The 21,777-nt window shown below is 40.1% G+C and overlaps 3 protein-coding genes across 3 annotated transcripts in view; 2 read left to right on the top strand and 1 right to left on the bottom strand.

Moving 5' to 3' along the window:
- The window catches only part of ubl3a (ubiquitin-like 3a), a 27,272-nt gene extending 20,165 nt beyond the window's left edge, over positions 1 to 7,107 (top strand). The window contains exons 2-5 of the mRNA XM_079171473.1: positions 2,029 to 2,137; positions 3,239 to 3,325; positions 4,746 to 4,823; positions 5,724 to 7,107. Coding sequence (XP_079027599.1) covers positions 2,029 to 2,137; positions 3,239 to 3,325; positions 4,746 to 4,823; positions 5,724 to 5,776 — 327 coding nt within the window. The 3' untranslated portion in view covers positions 5,777 to 7,107. The remainder of the gene's footprint in view (positions 1 to 2,028; positions 2,138 to 3,238; positions 3,326 to 4,745; positions 4,824 to 5,723) is intronic.
- A 3,359-nt stretch (positions 7,108 to 10,466) lies between these two features.
- On the bottom strand, positions 10,467 to 12,546 carry or30bu1 (odorant receptor, family 30, subfamily BU, member 1; the record flags this gene model as incomplete). Its single annotated transcript, XM_079171900.1, has 4 exons — positions 10,467 to 10,754; positions 11,171 to 11,474; positions 11,584 to 11,761; positions 12,324 to 12,546. 4 exons carry the CDS (start codon positions 12,544 to 12,546, stop codon positions 10,467 to 10,469), a joined length of 993 nt encoding a protein of 330 aa, XP_079028026.1.
- A 7,417-nt stretch (positions 12,547 to 19,963) lies between these two features.
- LOC306704732 (olfactory receptor 52K1-like) lies at positions 19,964 to 20,905 on the top strand (the record flags this gene model as incomplete). The annotated part of the gene is made up of 1 exon (XM_079171228.1): positions 19,964 to 20,905. One exon carries the CDS (start codon positions 19,964 to 19,966, stop codon positions 20,903 to 20,905), a length of 942 nt encoding a protein of 313 aa, XP_079027354.1.
- Between the last annotated feature and the right edge of the window lie 872 nt (positions 20,906 to 21,777).

Genomic DNA, 21,777 nt, shown 5'->3' with positions numbered 1-21,777 from the left:
GTCTGTCTTCAGATTGAATAACTTGCATTTCCCATTCGGTCAGTCACTCACCAGCATCTCATCTGTGTAGTTAAGAGTGTCCCCGTCATTTATTTTCACAAGTACACACACACACGCATATGCGTGTCTCTGCCCGGCTGCATGTAAGTGTTTCTTTCTATGGCTCAGAATATTCAGCATACAGATAAAAAAACTCAAAACTTATCGAGTTCACCTGATCCCTTTTACTCGTGTAAATGAATGTTTGTTGGGTCAATGTTGAGGTCAGCTGCGTCTTTTTTCCCCTCCGCTGTATGTGTTCATATAAGTTTCTCTGTATGGCTCTTGCATTTTTAACCCTATAAGCTGATTTGCTCACTTGCTTACAGAGATGTCTGTTTCAATCCGTCGGCGTTACCTCTGTTACATCATTGCAGCCTGCTCTGTGTGCGATCATGTGTGTGTATACGTATACGTGTGTGTGTGTGTGTCGCTCGGCAGGGGGTTCGGTGGGGCAGCGGCTGGGTATAGTGGGCTAACAGACGCCTTGCACATGGAAACGCACTAGAAACCATGACACACGTGCTTGTGCCATGCATGCACTGCAGGCTAGACTCACAAATATAGGAAGTCAAAGTCAAACACACACCACAGACCTTTGCTCTGGCTCTTAAAGGCACACTGTACTACTGCGAAACACACACGCGCCACGCCAGTCAAGAGACAACCTCTAATCTGCATCCTAATGCCCGGCAATTGATTTGCAAATGAACGGTTTTGAATGCGAACAATAACAACCGGTTGTCAGTTCACTTCTGTATTTGGGTCAGTGAATAAAAGTGGTGACGCACTTCATTGTTTGCTTGATTATTGTCATGATGTGGATGACAAGTGATCGGAATCATTTGCAAATTCAGATGCCGTTGAGACGTCTAATGAGTCGCTGCTCATTGTTTGTTTACAACATTTAAAAAATGTTTGATTTTTACTATTAACCGTTAACGTTATAAAGTGGGAGAAATAATGCTAAAATTCCTGCGAGGAATCAGTAAAATAGTGGGATTTGAGTGATTTTTTTTACCACAGCAAGCAAATCCTCCGTATTTCCTTAATAATTCAATATGTGCTGTTTTTCTGTCTGTTGTATGTTTCAGATGATAATAATCCTAAAGTCTTTCCACACCTAAATCATGTAGTAGACCCCATAATGACAATTCCCTACCTGCTATAGTGATTCTGTTCAGTCAAGAGGACTTGCACTCTGTTAACAAGAGTCTCACACTATTAGTCATTTGTTGTTTTACTTGGCTGTCACCACTGACTACTGGGATAAGCGATCCGAGGCAGGTTGCACATTTCAACGCCCTGCAGTGTTTCAGCTAATTGTTTGGGTTTGGTGGCTGTTTCACAAGGTGGAAAACAAGTTTGGTTGTGTTGAAATTACAAAAATGTCTTTCATGAACAATCAACGTTATCCATGCTAACCTGCTAACCAGAAGGTTTTAATAGTGTACTCATTTCCCAGGAAATGTACCTTTTTTTTTAAAATGCAGTACAAAATAAAACAAATTGCAATGAAAATGTATTTTATTAAATGCAGAAAACCATCTAGTTGTCGATATATGCGTAGTGCCTCTAATTTGCTGTTAAATGAGTAAACCTCTGTTTTAATCTCATGAGGAATCTCATACAAACATATATAACCTGGGGTTTCAGCTCCAGACAAAGAAACAGGGCAAAGCAAATCATCTGCATCATGAGTAGTGAAGGTGAGATGGTGACGACCGTGACGGAGTTGTGAACCAAAGACAAAGAAATGGAGAAGCTAGAGGGACGAGAGAAAAGTGAGGGGGAAGTTTGAGAGACAGATGGGGAGTTAATCCTGCGGAAGGACACTCCTCAGGGTCCTCATATCCGTCTCCTGTTTCCTATTAAATTACTTCACTTGAACTTGTGTGCTTCCTGAGTTTCACTGTGTTTAAATGTGACGCGTGGCGGTTGCTCGTAGTCTCATATAAAGCTCTGACAGACATTATCTTTGTGTTGCAGATAAACCTGCGGCTTATTTTGGTCAGCGGGAAGACGAAAGAATTCCTCTTCTCTCCCAACGAATCGGCAGCGGACATCGCCAAACACGTCTACGACAACTGGCCGATGGGTGAGTAGCTCCATTTAGATACCTCAATGATTCTCCCTGGCAATGGCAGCCGACGAATGGTGTAGCAATCGTCACATAGTGGAGCCGATTAAATCATCCTGAGGTGATCCAGACGCCTCTTTTTCTTCACTCAGACATTGATGTATTTGTAACTCTTCACTATTCCTTTAAAAAAAAGTCTCGCCGGCCTACTTTTGGGCACCGTCGAACTACATACCATCACACACACCCACAAACTCATTGTCACACCATTTTAATTGTGTTTAACTGACTTTGGATCAGTATTTTGGAATGTGGGGGTTTAGGTAAACATACTGGGACGTTTAGCTGCTAATGCACTTGGAAAACCCGGTGATGTGACTTATCTTGTCTGTTTCTATAGCTAAAGCTAACGGCAGCCGAGGGGCTACGCTGTGCATCCAGAGAGCTGCGATCCCATTCAAACCCACTGCTAATTACTTGCGTGTAGCTCTATATAGCAGTGTGGGAACGTGCCAATCTTTGGTGGAGGGTAATTAGAGTGCGCTGCTCCTTTTCAGCTTGATTATCACTGTGTACAGCCGCCTTCTTTTCTGTAACACACCCATTTCCTAGCCGTGCTAGGATTCGTTTGATACCGCCGACCTTCCAACACCTTCAAATGTGCTTTTTCCAAACGGGGCTGTGAATCCAGGATTTGGAGAAGCCCACAGCCATGAAAAACTCATGAGTGAACTCATGGGTTCAGACAGCAGATCTGAACCCTGTGAGACCCAGAACAGGCTCTCAGTCAGCAGCACCAACACCCTCCGCTTAGCTGGAGACAAACATCTGGAGACCAGACGCTGCTGCTGTGCAATTTAGTCTCTTAACAATGAAATCCTTCCATTTCTAAATCACATAACGAGAGTCTGGAATGCTCAGAAAGAAACTGATTTTGTTCGTCGTGTTTTTTTTAAAAGAATATTCAACACAGTTTATAGATAACAGATTATACGATGATAATACTTTATGGGGAAATAGAGATAAGCAGGAACGGGCTTGTATATGAAGCTTGTCTTCTGTCTTCTGCTCCATGTCGATGTTTCTATTTAACTCTGCCCCCCTTTTCTTTCCTTTCAGACTGGGAGGAAGAGCAGGTCAGCAGTCCTAACATCCTGAGGCTGATCTACCAGGGCCGGTTTCTACACGGCAACGTAACACTAGGAGGTGAGAAAACACAGAAAGTACACCTCCCAAAAAGAAAAACAAGCCTCATGTGCTCATAGACATGCACACAAAAAAATCACAGCAGTGTGTTGCTGGAAAGTTCTTTGCTGTTCTCATCCCCCCCCCCCCCCCCCCCCGAGCAGCAGAACAGAGGCACCTCAGTGCTCCGGACAAGTCTGCTTTGACGGAGAGAGGGAGGAGAGAGGAAATACAGAAAGAGAGGGGCGAGAGAGAGAGAGCTTGGTCAGGATAAGGGCCAGACTGGCGTTAGTTTAGACCTCAAGCAGCACAAAGAAGAGACGAGAAGACAGGGTGTGAAAAAAAGGGAATGGCAGCCCACTTCACTTCTCCTTGCCTTTTTAGGCTTTTTGAGTCTTCTTAACCCAATTTTGATTTGACAGGTGTTTTATAATAATGGGGTTAAGGCCGCACCTAACCCTTTTACACTCATCCCAATTACTGCCATCTATCTGATAATTCTCTTATCTTTGGTTTCACGTGTTTGCGCGCTGACATAGAATCCTCTTAAAGCCGAGCCAAACCCCCGGTGGTTTTGAAACGCAAACATAGACACCACACACACACACACGTGTGAAGGCCTGATTGAACACGTGATTGATACGTAGTTTTGGGGAGTTACAGAACTGCAGACAAATATTAACCACAATCTAGTGTCTGGATCAAGGTTTTTCTATTTATTTAATTTTTTTTTAATCTAGCAGCTTTCATGTTGAATTCTTTCCATTAAGTATCTCATTAAGGCTAGTGCTACCTTTTACATTACAAAGCATATACGTATGAGTAGAATGCATTTCTCCTATCTTCCTGGCAGCCATTGATTTGCATTCATTTGGGGATAGAAATCAACTGCTGAAAAGCCGTGAACATTGTGCTCGATTATATTTTTCTCAAATTAACATTATTTTTGCGTAGTAACAGAGTCTAAAGACAGACATGGAGCTTCGGTTGAAAGAGGATGTTTCTGATATCGATATAGTTCACAATAACAAAAATACATGAAACATCTGTGTTCAAAGCAGACGCTGTGCTCCAATTTTAGCTCCGACTCTTCCTGTTGAAAAAGGCATCTGTCAATAACTGATTCTGACAGGCATTGATTTGGACGACATAAATAACATATGATCGCGTCATCCAAACACATATTGATTTATCTTCCAGTCCTGTTTCTTTTCTATTTAGAGCTTGCTGAGTTATTTTTAGGATGATTACATTTCAGGGCCTTTCCTTACCTGCAAAGAGATAATTATTCTGCAACGAAATGACCTGAGCCATAGTTTATTGTTTGGTAAATGACTTTGTAAAGACAGATATGCTGTATCTCACAGAATAACCTTTACATCCTCTCCCCGCCTCTCTAACTCTCTTTCTCTCTCTCTCTCTCTCTCTTCTCCCCCGCTAGCTCTCAAACTGCCCTTGGGGAAGACCACAGTGATGCATTTAGTTGCCAGAGAGACTTTGCCTGAGCCAAATTCCCAAGGTAACCAGCCCTTCTTTTTCCTTTCAGTGGGCCTTTTCACACGCTGAGCAACTTTAAACGTTCTGCTCCCAGCCATTATACATCTCTACACACGGCTTCTGTTTTAGGAAGCGCCACTGCTGCAAATAATTGGCCCCCCCTTAAGTGTATCCCCACGACACAGCACATTGTGTAGAATACACAGCGGATATAAATCATATTAGGTGACAGGTCTCCTGTTTGTGACTGTGTCGTGGAAGACCTATCTATGTCGAGAGGGACATCTAAGGTTACACAAAGTGTAAACCTTTGTCTTGTGGAAGAACAATTACAAGGCAAAGTATATATATATGTGTGTGTGTGCTTTTCAAATGATAATTGCGGTCTAGAAAAAACACATTTCTTGCTCCACAACATTATTAGCACGCCACAAATAGAGCCATGTTTTCCCTCGTTCCACAGTTGCAATTGAAGTAACGATGTCAGTCGCCGTCACCGACTGTTAAAATAGAAAACAAAGCTCTTAAGTCTGAGATGACCTGGACGTTTGGTGGTAGAGTTTTAAGCATTCAGCAGCTTTGTTTTTCTAAAACCGTCTAAGTCAGACTGGTCTAACAGCAAAACGCAGGTATCGGTGAGACATAGAATACAATCCAGAAAGACCAGTTTGAGTCACATATCCACGAGTTTGAAGGCTTATCACAGTGGTTAGAAACTATTAGACAGGATTTTACAGCTATATTATCTTTTAAACAGTAGAAGTACAGCGCTCGCATTATAAAGTAATCTACCAGGAATGTGTGCTTGCATGTATTTGATAGGCATAGCAGCTTGTCGGATGATGACGCAGTCTGAACATGTTTGTCTCGATGATGATGATGACGTTTGTGTGTGTGTGTGTGTGTGTGTGTGTGTTTTTAGGTCAGAGGAATAGAGAGAAGACCGGGGAGAGTAACTGCTGTGTCATTCTGTGAATACACACCACCGCCGCCGGCCCTCCATCCTTCTCATCCGTTCTCACCCTCAACATCCTGGACCTACTGAGTTTGTCCCCTGTCCTGAAACGTGTCCACAATGCGGATATGCATACAGACAAACACACACACACACACACACACACACACACACACACACACACACACACACACACACACACACTTTTCTCCTTTTGTTTTCCCTCTCTCACACACACAAATAGAAAGACAGCAGGCTCAGGCTGATTCGGGACACAGAGTTGGGAGCAGGAAATTGATTAACGTCAGAGTTGATTCCTTTGTTCTACTTTTCTTTTCTTTTTTGTCATAACTGAAAACGAGTGGAAGGAACTGGATTTCCATGTGGGGGGTTTTTTCTTTTCTTTTCTTTTTTTCTTAACGCACACCTTTTGAAGCCTTCTGCCGTCACACAGACACACACATACATGCAATCGGCCGACACATAAACAACGTGTCGAACCATCCTCAGCCGGTCTGTTAAAAGCTCCTCATTCTAGCTGGTTGTCATAGTAATGCAGTGCCCAAGTTTGTGTGTGTGTGGCCTTGTTTTCTCTTACAGACCGCTGAGGATTTTAACCACTAACAACTTGCCAACACACACATACACCCACACACACACACACACACACACACACACACACACACTCTATGACATCCTGTCTACAGATCCAACCATATGTGCTTGTGTGATCTCCCTGGGTCCAGCAGACGAAGCTCAGACGTGCCTGATCAGAGAACTCAAACCAGGACACATACACATATACAAACACACCTGTGTCCTTTTTACTGCCCTCCTCTGCATGTGCCCTGACAGGTCACAGGAGAGACATTATTCCTTCGTGTCCGCAGAGCGCTGTAGAGACCGAACGCGTCCCGCGTCTTTTAGTCGTCACATTCTTAGCCAGACAAAGCCTAACAAACAAACAAATAGACCAAACAACCAACGTTGGTGGTCTTGTTTTGGTTATTTGTTTGTCCATTACATTTGTGACTGTGTTTTGACAGTCCGTGCAGATTACTGACCGACCAGTGTTGTGATTAATAAAACGTCATGTCAGTTTTCTTCCCTCCCTGATGCACCATCCCTCCGTCTCTCTCTTCGAGGAAAGGCTCATTGTGCTCCTTTTTTTTTTTTTTTAAAACAGTGTTGTGAAGGATCTCTCTGAAAGATTGCTGTCCAAGCAGGGAATTAATTCGGAATGAAAATGTTCCTTATTTGTCTTAATTCGCTTCTTACTCTCTCTTTAACTTTCTCTCTCTCTCTCTCTCTCTCTCTCTCTCTCTCTCTCTCTCTCTCTCTCTCTCTCTCTCTCTCAGCATTAATAAGTCCAGTTTGCACAACCGAAGCATGTGCTCCTTCATCAGATTAATAAAAATGTATAAAAAGTTTTATTGTTTGATTTTATATTTTTCCAATGGAAGTAATGTTCCAAAATATGGTAACGTGTAGAGTATATTTAATATGAATCTTATATAGAACATGATCACTCTAATCCTGTTGATATACAGTATATTGGTGTTTAGTCTATGATTGTGTGTGCGGTTAGCTCCCAGCCAGTTCACAGTCACTCGCTGACAATGTCTTGTGCTTAACAGCAGCAAAACCTCCCTAATCATCAACAGACTGTACTTTTATTTTCTTTCTTCTGTGCTCTTTTATCATTATTTGTTTATAGTTTCATGTAATCCTTTTTTTTTTTTTCTTTCTTTTCTTTGGGTTTTTTGTGCTTTTAAAGAATCGCTTTGTAACAGCACTAGGTCTTAAAGAGAAATATTGTTTATATTGATCAGGGTTCAAATCTGTACAGAGCTAAACGTTTTCAAACCAATTGTAAATAGCACTAAAGCCCCCCCCCCCTCCCCCCAAAACTCCAAAATGGAATACATCTGTAAACTAAATAAAGGTTATTCAAGTGCATTGCCTTTTGTCATGACTGAATCTTTCGAGCATCACCTGATTTTGACAGCCTGCTTTCAACAAGAGCTTCAACAGACCGCTAAATCAGATGGCCGCTTTTAGCTGACGACAGCATGGAAGTGGATTAGGGAGTATTTCTGCCGAAATGATTCTTGACAGTCTTCTGGGAAACTGTCAGTCGACTGAGTCATGAACGACGCTGTCCGAAGTCAGGATCAGAGCTGTGTTCATCTTTACACACACATACAACACCTATACTGTTAGTTACTCCCCAGTGATGTGTAGTTGACCCATTTCATGTCAAGTTATGAATGAAGTACTTATTATTTTCTTTAACTTAAAGAAGTACCACTTAAACCACTTAAAGTTTAAAAAATGACCCCTTTGAGAAGAGTGGTAAGTTAGCATATATGTTTTGTATATCTTCTAGCAAAGCAAAGACACATTTCCCCTATAAACTTATCAGATGGTTTCATTTAAATAAATGCCTAAAGCCTAAAGAGGTTAAATTATCCAATCTTTTTTTAACAAGCAAAAAGTAGAGATAGGTACAGTATTGCAAATCTGATTAGCAGAACATTGTCTTGTTCCTTTGTTCCTGCACCGTTCATCAATCATCTCACAAAAGTAAAAAGATCTGAATACGTTTTCACCACAAGATTATTGTGTGCTGTATGTAAAGTATTAATCTCTAAAGTAACTCCAACTTTCAGATAAATGTAGTGAAGTAAAAAGTACAGTTCAAGCTAAAATGTAATAGAGTAGAAGTATAATAAACCCTAAAATAAAGACACTCAAGCAAAGTACAAGCAACTGAAAACTGCTTGAGTAAATGTACTGCGCTGTGCAGCACTGTGTGTAGGACTCTGTTGCTTGTGGGTTGGCTGTCAATAGATTCTGAAGGTGGTTGACAAGTACTTGTGACACCACCTTAAAGTCAACAATAGTTGAAAATGCTGCTTGTCAGTTAAGACTTGACAGTCAATTTACATGAAAGAGAATCAGTGGTGGGCCGTCAGAAACGTACCAACGCTCGTCTAAAGTGGAAGAAATGTCTTACTACACGCTCACTCAACAGTCAATAAAGATGACAGACTTATAAAGTCTTCACGCAAGAAGGAATACAATTTAATTGCATAATTTTCTCTGTGACAACCATGTGATGCTGTTAAGCCACTGTTAAGTCCAGTTTGCACAACAGTCATTCGGCCAAAGTGCAGCAGGAAGAACAGAGTGGAACATAGAGTACAGTTCAGACATAGTTTGCTAATGACAAACTGTACAAACAAGAGATGCTCCATTACCGCGGGGATTGTTTTCAATTACAGAAATAGAACATTAAATTGAATAAACATTGAATATCAATAGGTTTTGCAACATTTTTATTGTATTAAAGATGACAGCTGTAGTTACTTTGACTGGACTTCTGCTGCCTTCAGTGAACTCCGGTGTAGTTTTTTCCTCTCCTCCTCCCTGTTTTCATCCCCTCCTTGCAATCATGCTGTGTCCACACAGTGACATGAATGCAACTATTCTCCTGGTATTTACACACACACACGCATACTGTTTAAAGAGTCTAAATGCAGACAGAGAGGATTGTGGTCACAGTAGTACCACTCAGTTTTGCTGCTGCCCGGCCTCTGAACAATACACCAGTCTCTTCATACAGACGCGTTATTGTGTCACAGGTAGTGTGAGTCTGCATGAGTAAACATTTTGCAGTAACATTTACATATATGTGATATTATTAACAGCAGTGACATTTAAGTATACAGCATGAATGACAGATTACATGCAATTGTCTACAACAGGGTGTAAAATGAAGCAGTGAAATGAGGCACGTATGGGGAGCCCCATTAAAAAAGCTACACCCACACATCCATTACTCATATTTGTGTGGAGCATATAGGCATATCATTATGGGATAACATCCACCAAAACATAAGCCAAACAGCATGGCAAGATATGATTTTCTTTTATCTGCGTTCGGCAGGTTTGAGGATGTCGCCATCTTCTGGCAAAACACCTGAACAGCAACATGAACCACCAGCGCTATAAACGGACAGCAGAGGGTGCTTTGGATGAAATACTCCATCAAGTGCCACATGATATATTAGATGAGTTTGTATTAGTTTGTATTCAACTGACTTATCGTTTTCTTTTAAAAAATATCCAGGAACCTTCTATAGCTTTACATAGGAGTCAATATTGTAATTAGAGAACGAGGTGGATGGGCTAGTTAAAGATTTCTACATCCCTCTGCTGAAAATCAAATAATTCTGTTCAAAATGACTAAATGATATTTGGATGAACTGAATAAGAGTAGTGTGAATGTGTAGCCTTCTTTTAAAAAGTAAAGTAATATAAGCTTATTAAAGTATAAAGCCAACTACTAATTCACAGAAGAGCAAGAATAAGCAAAACACAACCAAACTGTTGAAACTCTGAGAGCAGAAATCTACGTTCTGTTCTGTTTTTGACAGGCCATATCTGACATGCCTGCAGCTTCTCTCTCTCTCTCTCTTTCTGTGATTTTTAAGGGGACGGAAATATTGTCAGTGTCTTACAACGTGTCCAACCACAGCAGCCAAGAAGCTGTCACTGAATGCATACTGTCTTTTTATTTAGGAATTAAAGCACTAACGGTACACATAAAGCGAAAGCAGGACAAAGAGAGGGTAGACAGACCCATGCCTTGATTTTCCCACATTTTCTTTTGTATGATCAAAATCCCGCATCACTTGTCAGATTTTATTTGGTGACAGTGACAGTTTGGACACATTTCGAAGGCGTAATGCGCTTTCGTCTCCTCACCCAGCGTGTCAATATTTGCTTGATCTCCCGGGTTCTCAGACAGTAGATAAACGGGTTGATCAGTGGAGGGAAAAGACTGTAGAAGAGGGTGGTGATTATGCGCTTGTCAGGGGTCATCGTCATGTTAGGAAAGAAACGTGCAGAGTAGACGAAGAAACGCGGAATGTAGTAGATAGAAATGATGCAGCCCTGGGTGGCACAGGTAGAGAATGTCTTCATTCTGCCCTGAGGAGAACAGCAGATTTATGTTAAAGGAAGTTATTGATAATAGGATAAAAAGACAGAAAATATGTGTGATTTTTAGAATGAAAGTATCTGGTTTAAAGCTGGGGTAGGCAATTTATTGTTGCTGCCAATGCTGGAACAGCAACTTTTCCTGAAGGATATTTAACTGTTGAATCAGGCTTTCACCATCTGAAGGGATGTGCACAATCATCTGCATTCGTAGAACAGCCGATAGGAAATGCCTGTCTCTGAAATGACGGGGGATTGGCAAACGTTTCCTGTCATCTACTGGATTTTCTAACAGCTGATTGGATTTTTGCCAAAAAAAACGAATCGCCGGCCCCGGTTTTAATCTAACAAACATGCAACGTGTAAAAATTCACCATTATCTTTGGATAGAAAGAGGTGAACCTCACCTGTCCACCGGACATGCGCAGCACTGAGACGACGATGCAAATGTAGGAGAAGATGATGAAGGCTAAAGGCCCATTAAGAATAAACATTGCTACAGAAAAGGCGGTGTTGAATTCTTGCCTGGTGTCCCCGCACGCTAGAGCGGTAAGAGAGATGGTGTCGCAGAAGGCTTGTATGATTTGGTTGGGCCCACAAAATGACATCATAGTGAAGTTGACAGTGCTAATGCCAGAAAAAATGTTTGACACCACCCAGGAGAGGAGCGTGAGGCCTGTCATGGTTGTGTTTGTCATCCACATCGGGTATCTGAGGAGGGAAAGTGGGGTATAAAGAGAGGGTAAGAAAAAACAGAATCATTTGTTTTTGTCATATTCCAGTGCGTAGAGGTTAGACTAATCAAACAGCTTCTTTTCACCTGAGAGGAAAACAGACGGCCAGATATCTGTCCAGGGCCATGGTCATTAAAATCAGGGAGTTCAAGGAGCCAAAATAGTGGATCATGTGCTTTTGAAAGAGGCAAGTGTGAAAGCCAAGACTCCCGTCATTCCACCAGTAGCGAGCGATTAGTTTAGGTAAAGCTACGGTGCTAAAGCCTGTAGGAAAAAGAGAAGACAAGACATGCAGACCACGACAGCCGTTCTGCTTTACTACATGAAGAACTATTTCAGGTAGAACACTACGTACAGTACATGCAATTTCAGGATCACATTCATTTTCAAATGTATGATGTCATGTCACACTTGAATGCATTGATTTAAACTGAAGGGCAGACTGATTCATACTGTTTCTTCATCCTGAAATCCTTCACACCAGTTACTGGAGACAAAATTGGGATGTCCATTGATTTTGACACCAATATTTGGTTCATTCTGGCCGACTTCTTTCAACTTCTTTCAACTTCTTTCACCAGAAACTTGGATTGCACTTCAATTATTGAGATGTTGATTCTTTCTCTCATATTCCCATCTACCACTGTTGCCTCTATCATGTTCAAGGTCGACAACAGTAATTTACACAACCAATGAGACCAATTGTTTAACTGTTTTAAATATGACTGTTAGGAGTAATATTTTGTTTATTAAAGCAGTAGCTAACACACTAGAACCTGAGAACAGAAGATGTATTGCAGGTAAATTCAAACAACACCATAATTACCAATGTCTGAGAGGGCCAGGCTGACCATGATGATGTACATGGGCTTCTGGAGGCTGTGCTTCAAAGCAAACAACACCACCAGCAGAAGGTTGCCCACCACTGTGGTCACATAGAGGAAGAAGAAGCTCCACGCTACCAGGTCAAAATACTTCGGCTGGAGACTTAAGAAGCCAACAATGACAAACTCTGACACCCGTGTGTAGTTCTCATTCACCTGAAACATACTGAAGGCAGAGTTAGGCAGACAGGCGTCAGTACAGCACACATGACTGAGAGGGATCGTATTTGCAGTCTGTCATAGAGTTTGAGATGCATATCAGTGCTTACCTCACCGGGCGGCCTTGACAGACTGACCAACACAAGCAGCAGCCTCTCAGTTTTATAAAGATTTTTTGCCAGGCAGGAAGCGCTCGTTGTGTTGATAAAACTTTGCCCCAGTGGAAAACAAAAAGAAAAGCGTACTCAAGTTGTCCATAACAACTCCACTCTCTCTCTTTTGATCCCACTGACATTCTGCAAAACTTAAATGACAACTCCCTCTATAAACCATGTAGCGTCATGGTAGACTATAGTAGAAGAATGTAGGCTTTATGAAAATACAGGGTATGCTCTACTTTACTTGCTTTGTATTTAGCCTCTATCAAAAGTAAATATATATTGCTTTAATTTAAGTATGAGGAAATCTGTCTACATTTGGATCTATATTTGGAACTATAAACAGATACACAGAGGAGTGCAGCACACAATACACAGCCTACAGTAAGGTGTGGACACAATATAGGCCTGCTACTCATGACTGTTCAAAGAACTGCAGTATGATTCTATTGTTAGTATGCTGGTCTAATGAGCTACAAAATATTATATCATGAAAAGATGGCGACGACTAAATGTTCAGTCTGGTAATGTTATCGGTCAGGGAACCCTTTGTATCATTGGACAGGAGGATAACAGGAAAGTATGGGGACTGAAACACAAAGTTAGGCCTGCTGGGCTGTTAACACTACCAGCAACACTCGAGAACATACTCGGAGACACGAAGGTGAGATTTGTGCTTTGTTTTTAAAATACGGTATGTTTCACTTTGACGAGAGTAAAGGCCACATGTCAAAAGTTTGGAAGTGTTCGAAGACACGCCCCCAGGTAACCAGTTGTTTCAGATCACCCTAAACCAAAACGTTCCCTGTACACTGACGAGGTATGACTTAATGGATAAAACACTGAATGGTTTACGTTGATCAAGAGCATGCGGCAGATCCCGTAGCGCCACCGTCCATAGATTAATTATCATTTTGCTCGACAGGGTGATCTTCCTATAAATATATTTTCTTCAATGTATTTCTTCATACGTGGCTGTGATGTAGGGCTCTCTTATACAATCGTAATCCCCGTAATGGATATGAGATGTGGCTTATAGATCTCCAGCTATGTGTATGTGAATGTGTGACGAATCTGGCGACAGAGGCAGAAAACAGCTGCTAAGTGAACACAACACACTCACGGTAGGGAAAGCAGTAGGTTTGAAAACCAGTTGGGGTGTAACACCGGCAAATGATGTAATGCGGATTCTCTTGAGGATGAAGTTGGCCTCTAATTCAGGAGTTAAGATTTATTTAGACATTTTAAGTGGTAACGTAAAAACCACCTTCAGAAAAACTGTGATTTAGCTTTCTCTCGATGCAGACCAGACTGCATCAGATGTCTTGTTAGCTAACGTTAACTGTTGACTACAAAACCTCTGTAACAGTTAACTTTACTTGGACTTGCCAATACTACTTGCAATACTAACCGTATTCATGGACTGACACTTAAAAGGTTTCTATTAAACCTTTAACATGTCTAAGTATGTCGTTGTGACTAACGTAAGAGCTGAAACGATCAGTCCAATAAACAATCAATGAAATTAAAAAAAGCATTGGCCAATTGATTGGCCTGATGATCAACAATTCATTTATATAATTTACAGGCAAATATGCCCAATTGTGTTTTGCTGCTCAGTTGTGAAGATGTCTATGATGTCGAGATGATATTTGACTGTAAAATGTCTGCAGCGTGATAAACGCATGGTTGAACTAATCCCATTAATAATGGTTACGTTCCACTCAAGTGTCAGAGTGCACGACACCAGCGCCCTTGAGCTAGGACACTTAAACAGAGTCATTATTTATGTTATTAACTACGCAAAATGTCATAGAAGATATGTAACTATGGTACATCTAACCATGATAGGAAAAATATATCCCATGTTGCAAAAATGCATTAATCTGTGTTTATAATTGACATGTATTCATTTGTTCTGTGTCTGCTGGATGTGAAAGTAGCCAACTGTTAGCTTACACATCATTACTTAATAAGGTATAAATTGACTATTTGTCAGCTATTGTGATATGTTGCTGCCATAAATTAATTCACCAAGGTGATTTAGGGCAATTTTTAACATCAGGGTTCTGAAGGCCTCAGCATTCAGTCAAGATGACTTTTTAGTGCCACCTGGAGGATCATTTGTAACTTAATGTATTGTGCGTAATGGTCTCAAAACATAAACAAGGAATTTAAAAACTGCAACTGTGAATAATCACATTGTATTTTGCTGTACGAGAATTTGTGTGTTTTTACCCCCCGTTTCCTATTGGACTGGGCTGGGGCGTCTGTGGGACCAGAATGGAGAAGTGGATCGATCACTGGGACCAAAGATCCTCCTGAAGCACATATTGGCAGTGAGTGCAAAATGAAGATATAATTAAGAAATGACAAACCTGTATCCTTTGAGACACAAAGGGAATTTTGAAAAAACTGCTTTATTTTAAATTTTCCGGTTTGTTTATAGTTTCAGAAAGAGATCACGTTCAATGTTAACACGGAAAAAGGCAAAGCTTTGGTTACCTAAATTAAATAGGGAATCACCAAATTAGGTCAAAGCAGCTTTGACCTAATAGTCAACATTACCAGGACTACACAGGGGCCTTTACGTTATGCTGGGCAGATCAGTTGTCGTGTGAAGTTCAGTTAAGGTGCCTAACAATCAATAATCTGGAAATTGGATGAATTTCTGGGGTTACAGAAATTTTCATTGGCAGTTTGAGATTTATAGATGTACCTGCCAAAAGCCTGCCAACATTGATGAATACCAACTTTCTTTTTCTTTCTAGAGGTAATTACAGTCACACAGTGGTCAAGGAGGACATGTAAATGCTGACCACTGAGCTGTGAACGTTCTCCCCTTATTCACATGTTGGCGTGTCTATTGGCCGTTATCCACAATCTCTTACTATTTATTGAGTCTTTCTTTAAGCATGTTATAGCCTACTGTGACAGTCATTATCAGTTGTGATTTTATTGTTATATTATAATACTTGGGCTATGCATCTTCTATAGTAGATCTATAACACTCCGCTCTATAATATATTATAGGTTGCCTACAGCCTGGAATCAACACCAGCCTGCATGCAGAGCTGAGATGTGTGAGATCTTCATTCATTTAGCTCGTACGTATTATACAGCACAATAAAGAGACACAATCTGAATGTCTACAGTGAATGCAAGATACTTTAATGGGATCGGGGTTCCCCCCTCAAGAAAATGTTTTGAAAATGTTTTTGACTTTTTGGACCATTATTATAACTACTAGATAAAGCCCAAAAAGCTTAAAGACACAATTTGCTGTAGTTGAATAATTATTGTATAATTTACACATATCACAGCCTTGGTCGGAACATTTAGTTCTTCTGAAAAAGTCTTGCCCTGTAAAATTATATTCTGTAAATCAAAAGAGCAGATTCAGAAAAGGAGTTTATTTGTTCACAAAGTAAAGAAAACATATGACAAACAACTCTCTAATTATTTCCCCAAAAGGACGTTAACATTATATCAATAAATAATAAATAAATACAAAATTATTTTCTCTATTTTCACTTCAGACTGAACCACGTTGAGAAAGAAAGAACAGCTCAAACAAAGGCCAGAAATGTCAGAGTCAGAACGCATGGTGGTGGTGGGAATTGTTGTATGTCTTTCAAAACAAAAACAAAAAGACTAGCAAAGACAAAAGTACTTGAACAACAATAAGCTGCATCATTTGTGTGATAAATATTTGTGTCTCTGTCTGTATTTGGGGGCCGAACACTCTCGGGATCAATTAGTCAGTTTGGTCATAACATGTTTAAGCAAGACTGCTGTCCTCTGGGAAACAGGAGCAGAAAAACAGTTCAGGCCTCTCATGAGGGCAAATGAGAAGCGACAGTGGCGTTGTGCTGGGATTCCCCTGAGTCGCCCTGCTAGAGAGTTGACAGTTTGTAGTTGAGGAAAGTCTAAAGTATCTTTTACAAGTGCTGAAATTAATAGTTGATGAATTGGTTGAGTGACAGAACATGTATCTGTTGTTTTAAGTAATTTCTAAAATAAAAATGCTAAGATTTTGTGAAGAGTGTGCATTGGCAACGTATTTTATTCTGACGTCTTGTAGAAGAAATAGTCAAGTGATTTGTTGAACAAATTAAGTGAAAGATAAATTGATAAATAATAAATGATTAGTTGTAGCCCTAGTATCTGTGGTTGATTCCCTCAAGAGGCTAATTTGCAAGCTTTTTTTGTTTGTTTTTTTGCAGAATTGTGAAATAGTGTAATGAGCCGTTCCCTGCAGGCCTGAGGCAGAGGATGCTTCCTGTCATTTTGCCCTCTTAGTGCCTTCTGTTATGTCATTTCAGAGGATTTCTCTCTCCTTGGGACATTCTAAACACCTGTAATATACCCAGGGAGCTAATTTCATTTATTTGGCAACAATACCTTAATAGTGAATCCCTTCGGATAATACTCCATGTAATAGTTTGACTTCAGATCTCTCATGGCCCTGGAGCTTTAATAGTCTCTGGAGTAGATTCTAATATTATTTTAGACACAGCACACTGAGCCAGATTAAATTAATAACATTCTGAATGCAAGTATTCGGGAATTTAGAATGGACTTCCTCTAAGGCAGGAGTTAGGGTTTAGGCCATCTCCATATTGCTTTACTGAACACTTACAGAACTGAGTGCAGTTCTATTGCATATAAAGATCTTATGTAAAATGTTAAAACACACTTTAGGGATAAACAACTGTACTTTACATTTATTTTGCCACTTGGTGTTTGATTTATTTATCCTTCAAAATAAATATACAACTTAAAATGTATTGTTTTCATAGACTATCAAAAATGATACAGAACATTTTTCAACCCTATGTAAGTCAGTCTACCGACGCACTTGGTTTAATTGGGTCTCTCGTGAGACCAGCTATTGTTCATCTTGAAATTTAGTTGGAAAACAAAGTCCAAGTAATGATGCAATAGTTTATCACAACTAAGCAAGGCTAAGTAAGAAAATTACATTTTATGTATGCATGTGCACTAAATTCAAAGGGACATTTTGAGAAATACACCCTCATGTCCGTGCAATATATGTGAAGCGAGAGTCAACAGGTGGTTAACTTTCTTTAACCGCACCTTTAACATAGTGGTCACTATGGTCATTAACATAGTGATAGTTATATCACGCTTCTTTAATCCTTACAAAAATGGATTAAGGAATGTAGAAACTTAATTTAATGCTTTTACAGGATGTTTCGTGCTGGAAGTGTTTGTTGTTCAGAAAGTCAAATGAAGTGTATTTTTCAAAATCTTAAACCATTGTCTCAGGTGGCGATGCACTTTATTACAATAATCTATTTTTGGTATTTGTAGAAGATGAGAATGTGGATTCTTATGTCAATTGACTTTTTTACTCAATGCTAGTCAATGCGAATCCCTCCTTTACAAAATCTATATACCCAGTTCATGGACCAAATTCAGTAGTGTTGTGACACCTGGGGAATAGAATAAGTTTACATTTTGTGACTTCTTCTTAGTAAGCGTTTACCGCATTGGTGAAGATTTAATGCAGAGCGGTTCTCCTACAATTCAGATTCGATCACAAACAAGTAATACAGCAGTCTTAGTAAAACTAGAATTAATAATCCAGGCCGCAGAAAGTTTGTAACGCCATGAGGCAGTGCAGTTCTTGCTGTCTACCAACTTACCCCCCCCCTTGACTGTACCGTGCAGTTCGGGACAAAGTGTTTACCTAACTCCTCTGGATATGTCATCATCCTGCAAGAGCAGTGTCAACTAACAACTCATCAACAGCCTCATTAGATTGAGTTGTTCCAGCTTTCAGCAAGGGAGTAAAGCACAGTTCAGGTGTGAAACTTCTTACTCAGGAGGACTGCAAGAATCAAACAATCAGAAATGAAAGTATGAAAATATGATAAAGATTTTTCATTCTGGCTTTATGGACATACTGTATGATGTAATAAACAGTCTGCTTCCCGCTGGCATTGACCGTATTCTGAAATAGACTTGCACATCAAAAGTAGGTTCTGAGCAGGAAGTTATCTTTTTGGTTAGTACTCAAAGGTCATGACTACAAATGAGGTGAAATCGGATCAATCCAAACAAGTGTTGGCTCCCATTTTACCATGATGGTCCAGTACAGCATCCTCATGGCTTTAGACACCACCAATTTGAGTGTGAATCCCATGCTCCCTATTGAGCTCATGCATGAACGCGATCTTGAGATACTCACTTTGGGCCAGAAATACTTCATATGGTACGTTTCTGAGTAATCCTAGTGACCTAGGACTTTCTTTTAAAAGCAGCAACGTTGTGTTCTGGCCTCCTTGCAAGCGAATTGAATCGTGTGGAATGGCTGAGTTTTCTTTTAAAAACAGCCAAGCTATGTTTCTGTGCCTCCTTACACCGACGTGAGTCAGACGGGAAGGGCCAAGAGCTAGATGGGACGGAGAGTTTTGTAGTTTCAGGGAAAGCAGGGCTGCACCACAGGTGGTCCTGGGGTGTCTGTGGATGTTTGTCCAATGGGATCGCAGCGCTGAGTTTTGGTCAGCCGAAACTCAAAATTCACAATTTCTTGGGGGGGTTTAGTGTTTTATCAACCCAGAGCAGTCCTTTGGCTGAACAAGCAGGCCTCAGTCAGATCCCTTTGTTATAGAGCACATGGTGACCACAAGCACATAGTCGGATCCCAACACCGCACAAAGTTAAAACCTCCCGCTCCTATGCAATTTTTATTCCAAAGCAGAGCGCTGCACACACACTCACACACACACTGCCCCACATCAATGGAACATTTCATCTCACAGGAAATAGTCTACAACTCTTTCAAAACACTGTCATTCTTAAAGCACCATACTAATAAAATGGGGTATCGTACCATTTTTAAAGGCAGGCTATTGGAATACCTTTATTTTATTGGTATACTGTGCAACACTAGCCAGAGGTATAAGTCAAATCAGTAGAAATCTGTTCCAGTTACAGCCAGCTCATGCGCAGGTTAGCTGAGAAGCATGCTAGGTGTTTACATGAGTGCGATAAGTATATCAGACTGAGAAGGAATTTGTCTGATGCTGAGTGGCTGATGGACACATGGGATCAGACTTTGACCTTATTTGACTTGAAGTCAGAGGAGGATTTGTCAGCCACTCTTGTCAAAACATTCAAAGCTGGACAGAGCTTCATCATCACACACAGAACAATAGATCAGTGAGAACTGACACGCCCAAGAGGACACTTATACATCAACCACTGCACTGTGGACAGAAAAGAGAAGTTTTATAATGAATTTATTCAACTCAGCTCTTGGAAAAAACATCACTTTTGTGCGTCCTGAATACTTCATAGTACGTGGATTTATTGGCATACCCAATATCAATTATTACTATGTCTTCCTCTGTCTTGTTTATATTGTTTCAGTGCTTGGAAACACAGCTGTGATGGCTGTAATATACTTGGATCATAACCTGAGAACTCCAAAATATATTGCAGTTTTTCATCTCGCATTTGTGGACCTGTTTGGTAGCTCTGCTCTGATGCCGAAGGTTCTTGACATCTTTCTGTTTAACCATCGCTACGTCCCCTACAACGACTGCTTGACATTCCTTTTTTTCTGCTACACCTGCCTTTCCATGCAGTCATTTAATCTGGTTGCACTCTCCTATGACAGACTAATAGCCATCATCCACCCTCTGCACTATCAAGTGAAGGTGACCCACAGGTTCATGCTGTCTTTGATTGCCTCTTTCTGGGTCTTTGTTGTTACTGTTATTCTTATTTTAGTTGGCCTTCTCACGAGACTTTCCTTCTGTAAGTCTGTGGTTATCAACAGCTATTTCTGTGACCATGGCAAGATATACAGGCTGGCCTGCAATGACTACACACCCAGCCATGTCTTTGGTTTGTTCTTAGTAGCTCTAATTCTTTGGCTTCCACTGGCATTTATCTTGTTAAGTTATTTATGTATTGGTCATGCTTTGTCTGAAGTGGCCACAGCTCAGGAAAGATACAGGGCCTTTAAAACCTGCACAGCTCATCTTTCATTAGTGGCAATCTATTTCCTCCCAATATTAATCACATTTATGAGTTTTAATATACATCCAAATGCCAGGATCATAAACCTGTCTCTGACCTCTGTTTTTCCTCCCATGCTGAACCCAATCATTTATGTTCTGCAGACACAAGAAATCAAAGTATCAGTGAAAAAAATATTAAACATCAGATAATGATCTAAAATTAAAGTGAATAAAGTTATCATAAAATGAACAACTGTGTTTGTGTTTGTATTTTGAGCCTTGTGTTTAGGATTGCCATCCTTTACATTATAGTAATACTTTTAAAGTAATATAATACTTTAAATAAATTCAGCAGGAGTTATTGTAAATATTTCAACACTAAATTCAGCTTGAATTTATTCTGAATTAGTTCTATTGTTATGCTGATCTACTATTTTGATACTAAGTTACATGTTTTAAGTGACTTTAATAACCACCTGTCCATGGATACTTTGTGGCCATTTGTTTTGTCTGTGTGTTTAACTGTTAAATTGTTTGTTGTATTGTCTGTTGACACTTTAATGTTTCTACTTTGTTATATTATGTGTAGAAGCCCTCGAAAACATGATGACCCATCTCAAGTGATCAAAGTTTGTGTCTCTACACATGTTCACTGTACATTTATATAGTTTTCATTTTCATCTTTCGGTGCAACATTTAGACCATACAAAGAAGGAGATTTTTCACAAAATAAATTGTAATTAAAGATTCGTTGCAATCAAATGTATGGATATTTTTCTGCTTCTTTATTGACATGGATATCTCATAATTATAAAGCACCGAGACGCATCTTGTTTTCTTGTCTGCTTCTATTTTCTGAACCACTGAACGGGGTTGGTTGTGACAGAGTTGGTTGTCACATTCATTACATCTCGCCATCAAATGTTGCTATGGAAATGTTCAGAATTGGGATCAGAGCTCACGTACATAGTCTTCTCTGGAGTAAGACAGCTGAAATTGAGGTGAGAGGACTTTTTGTGTTTTTCATGTAAAATTGAACATTTTCAGCTTCTCAGTACTTTTCTTCTAGGCTTTTACACAAT

The sequence above is a fragment of the Pholis gunnellus genome (genome assembly GCF_910591455.1).
Source record: "Pholis gunnellus genome assembly, chromosome: 13".
NCBI classification, from domain to species: Eukaryota; Metazoa; Chordata; class Actinopteri; order Perciformes; family Pholidae; genus Pholis; species Pholis gunnellus.
Note: the sequence above shows the minus strand (reverse complement) of the source record. Positions and strands in the feature narration are given on the sequence as shown.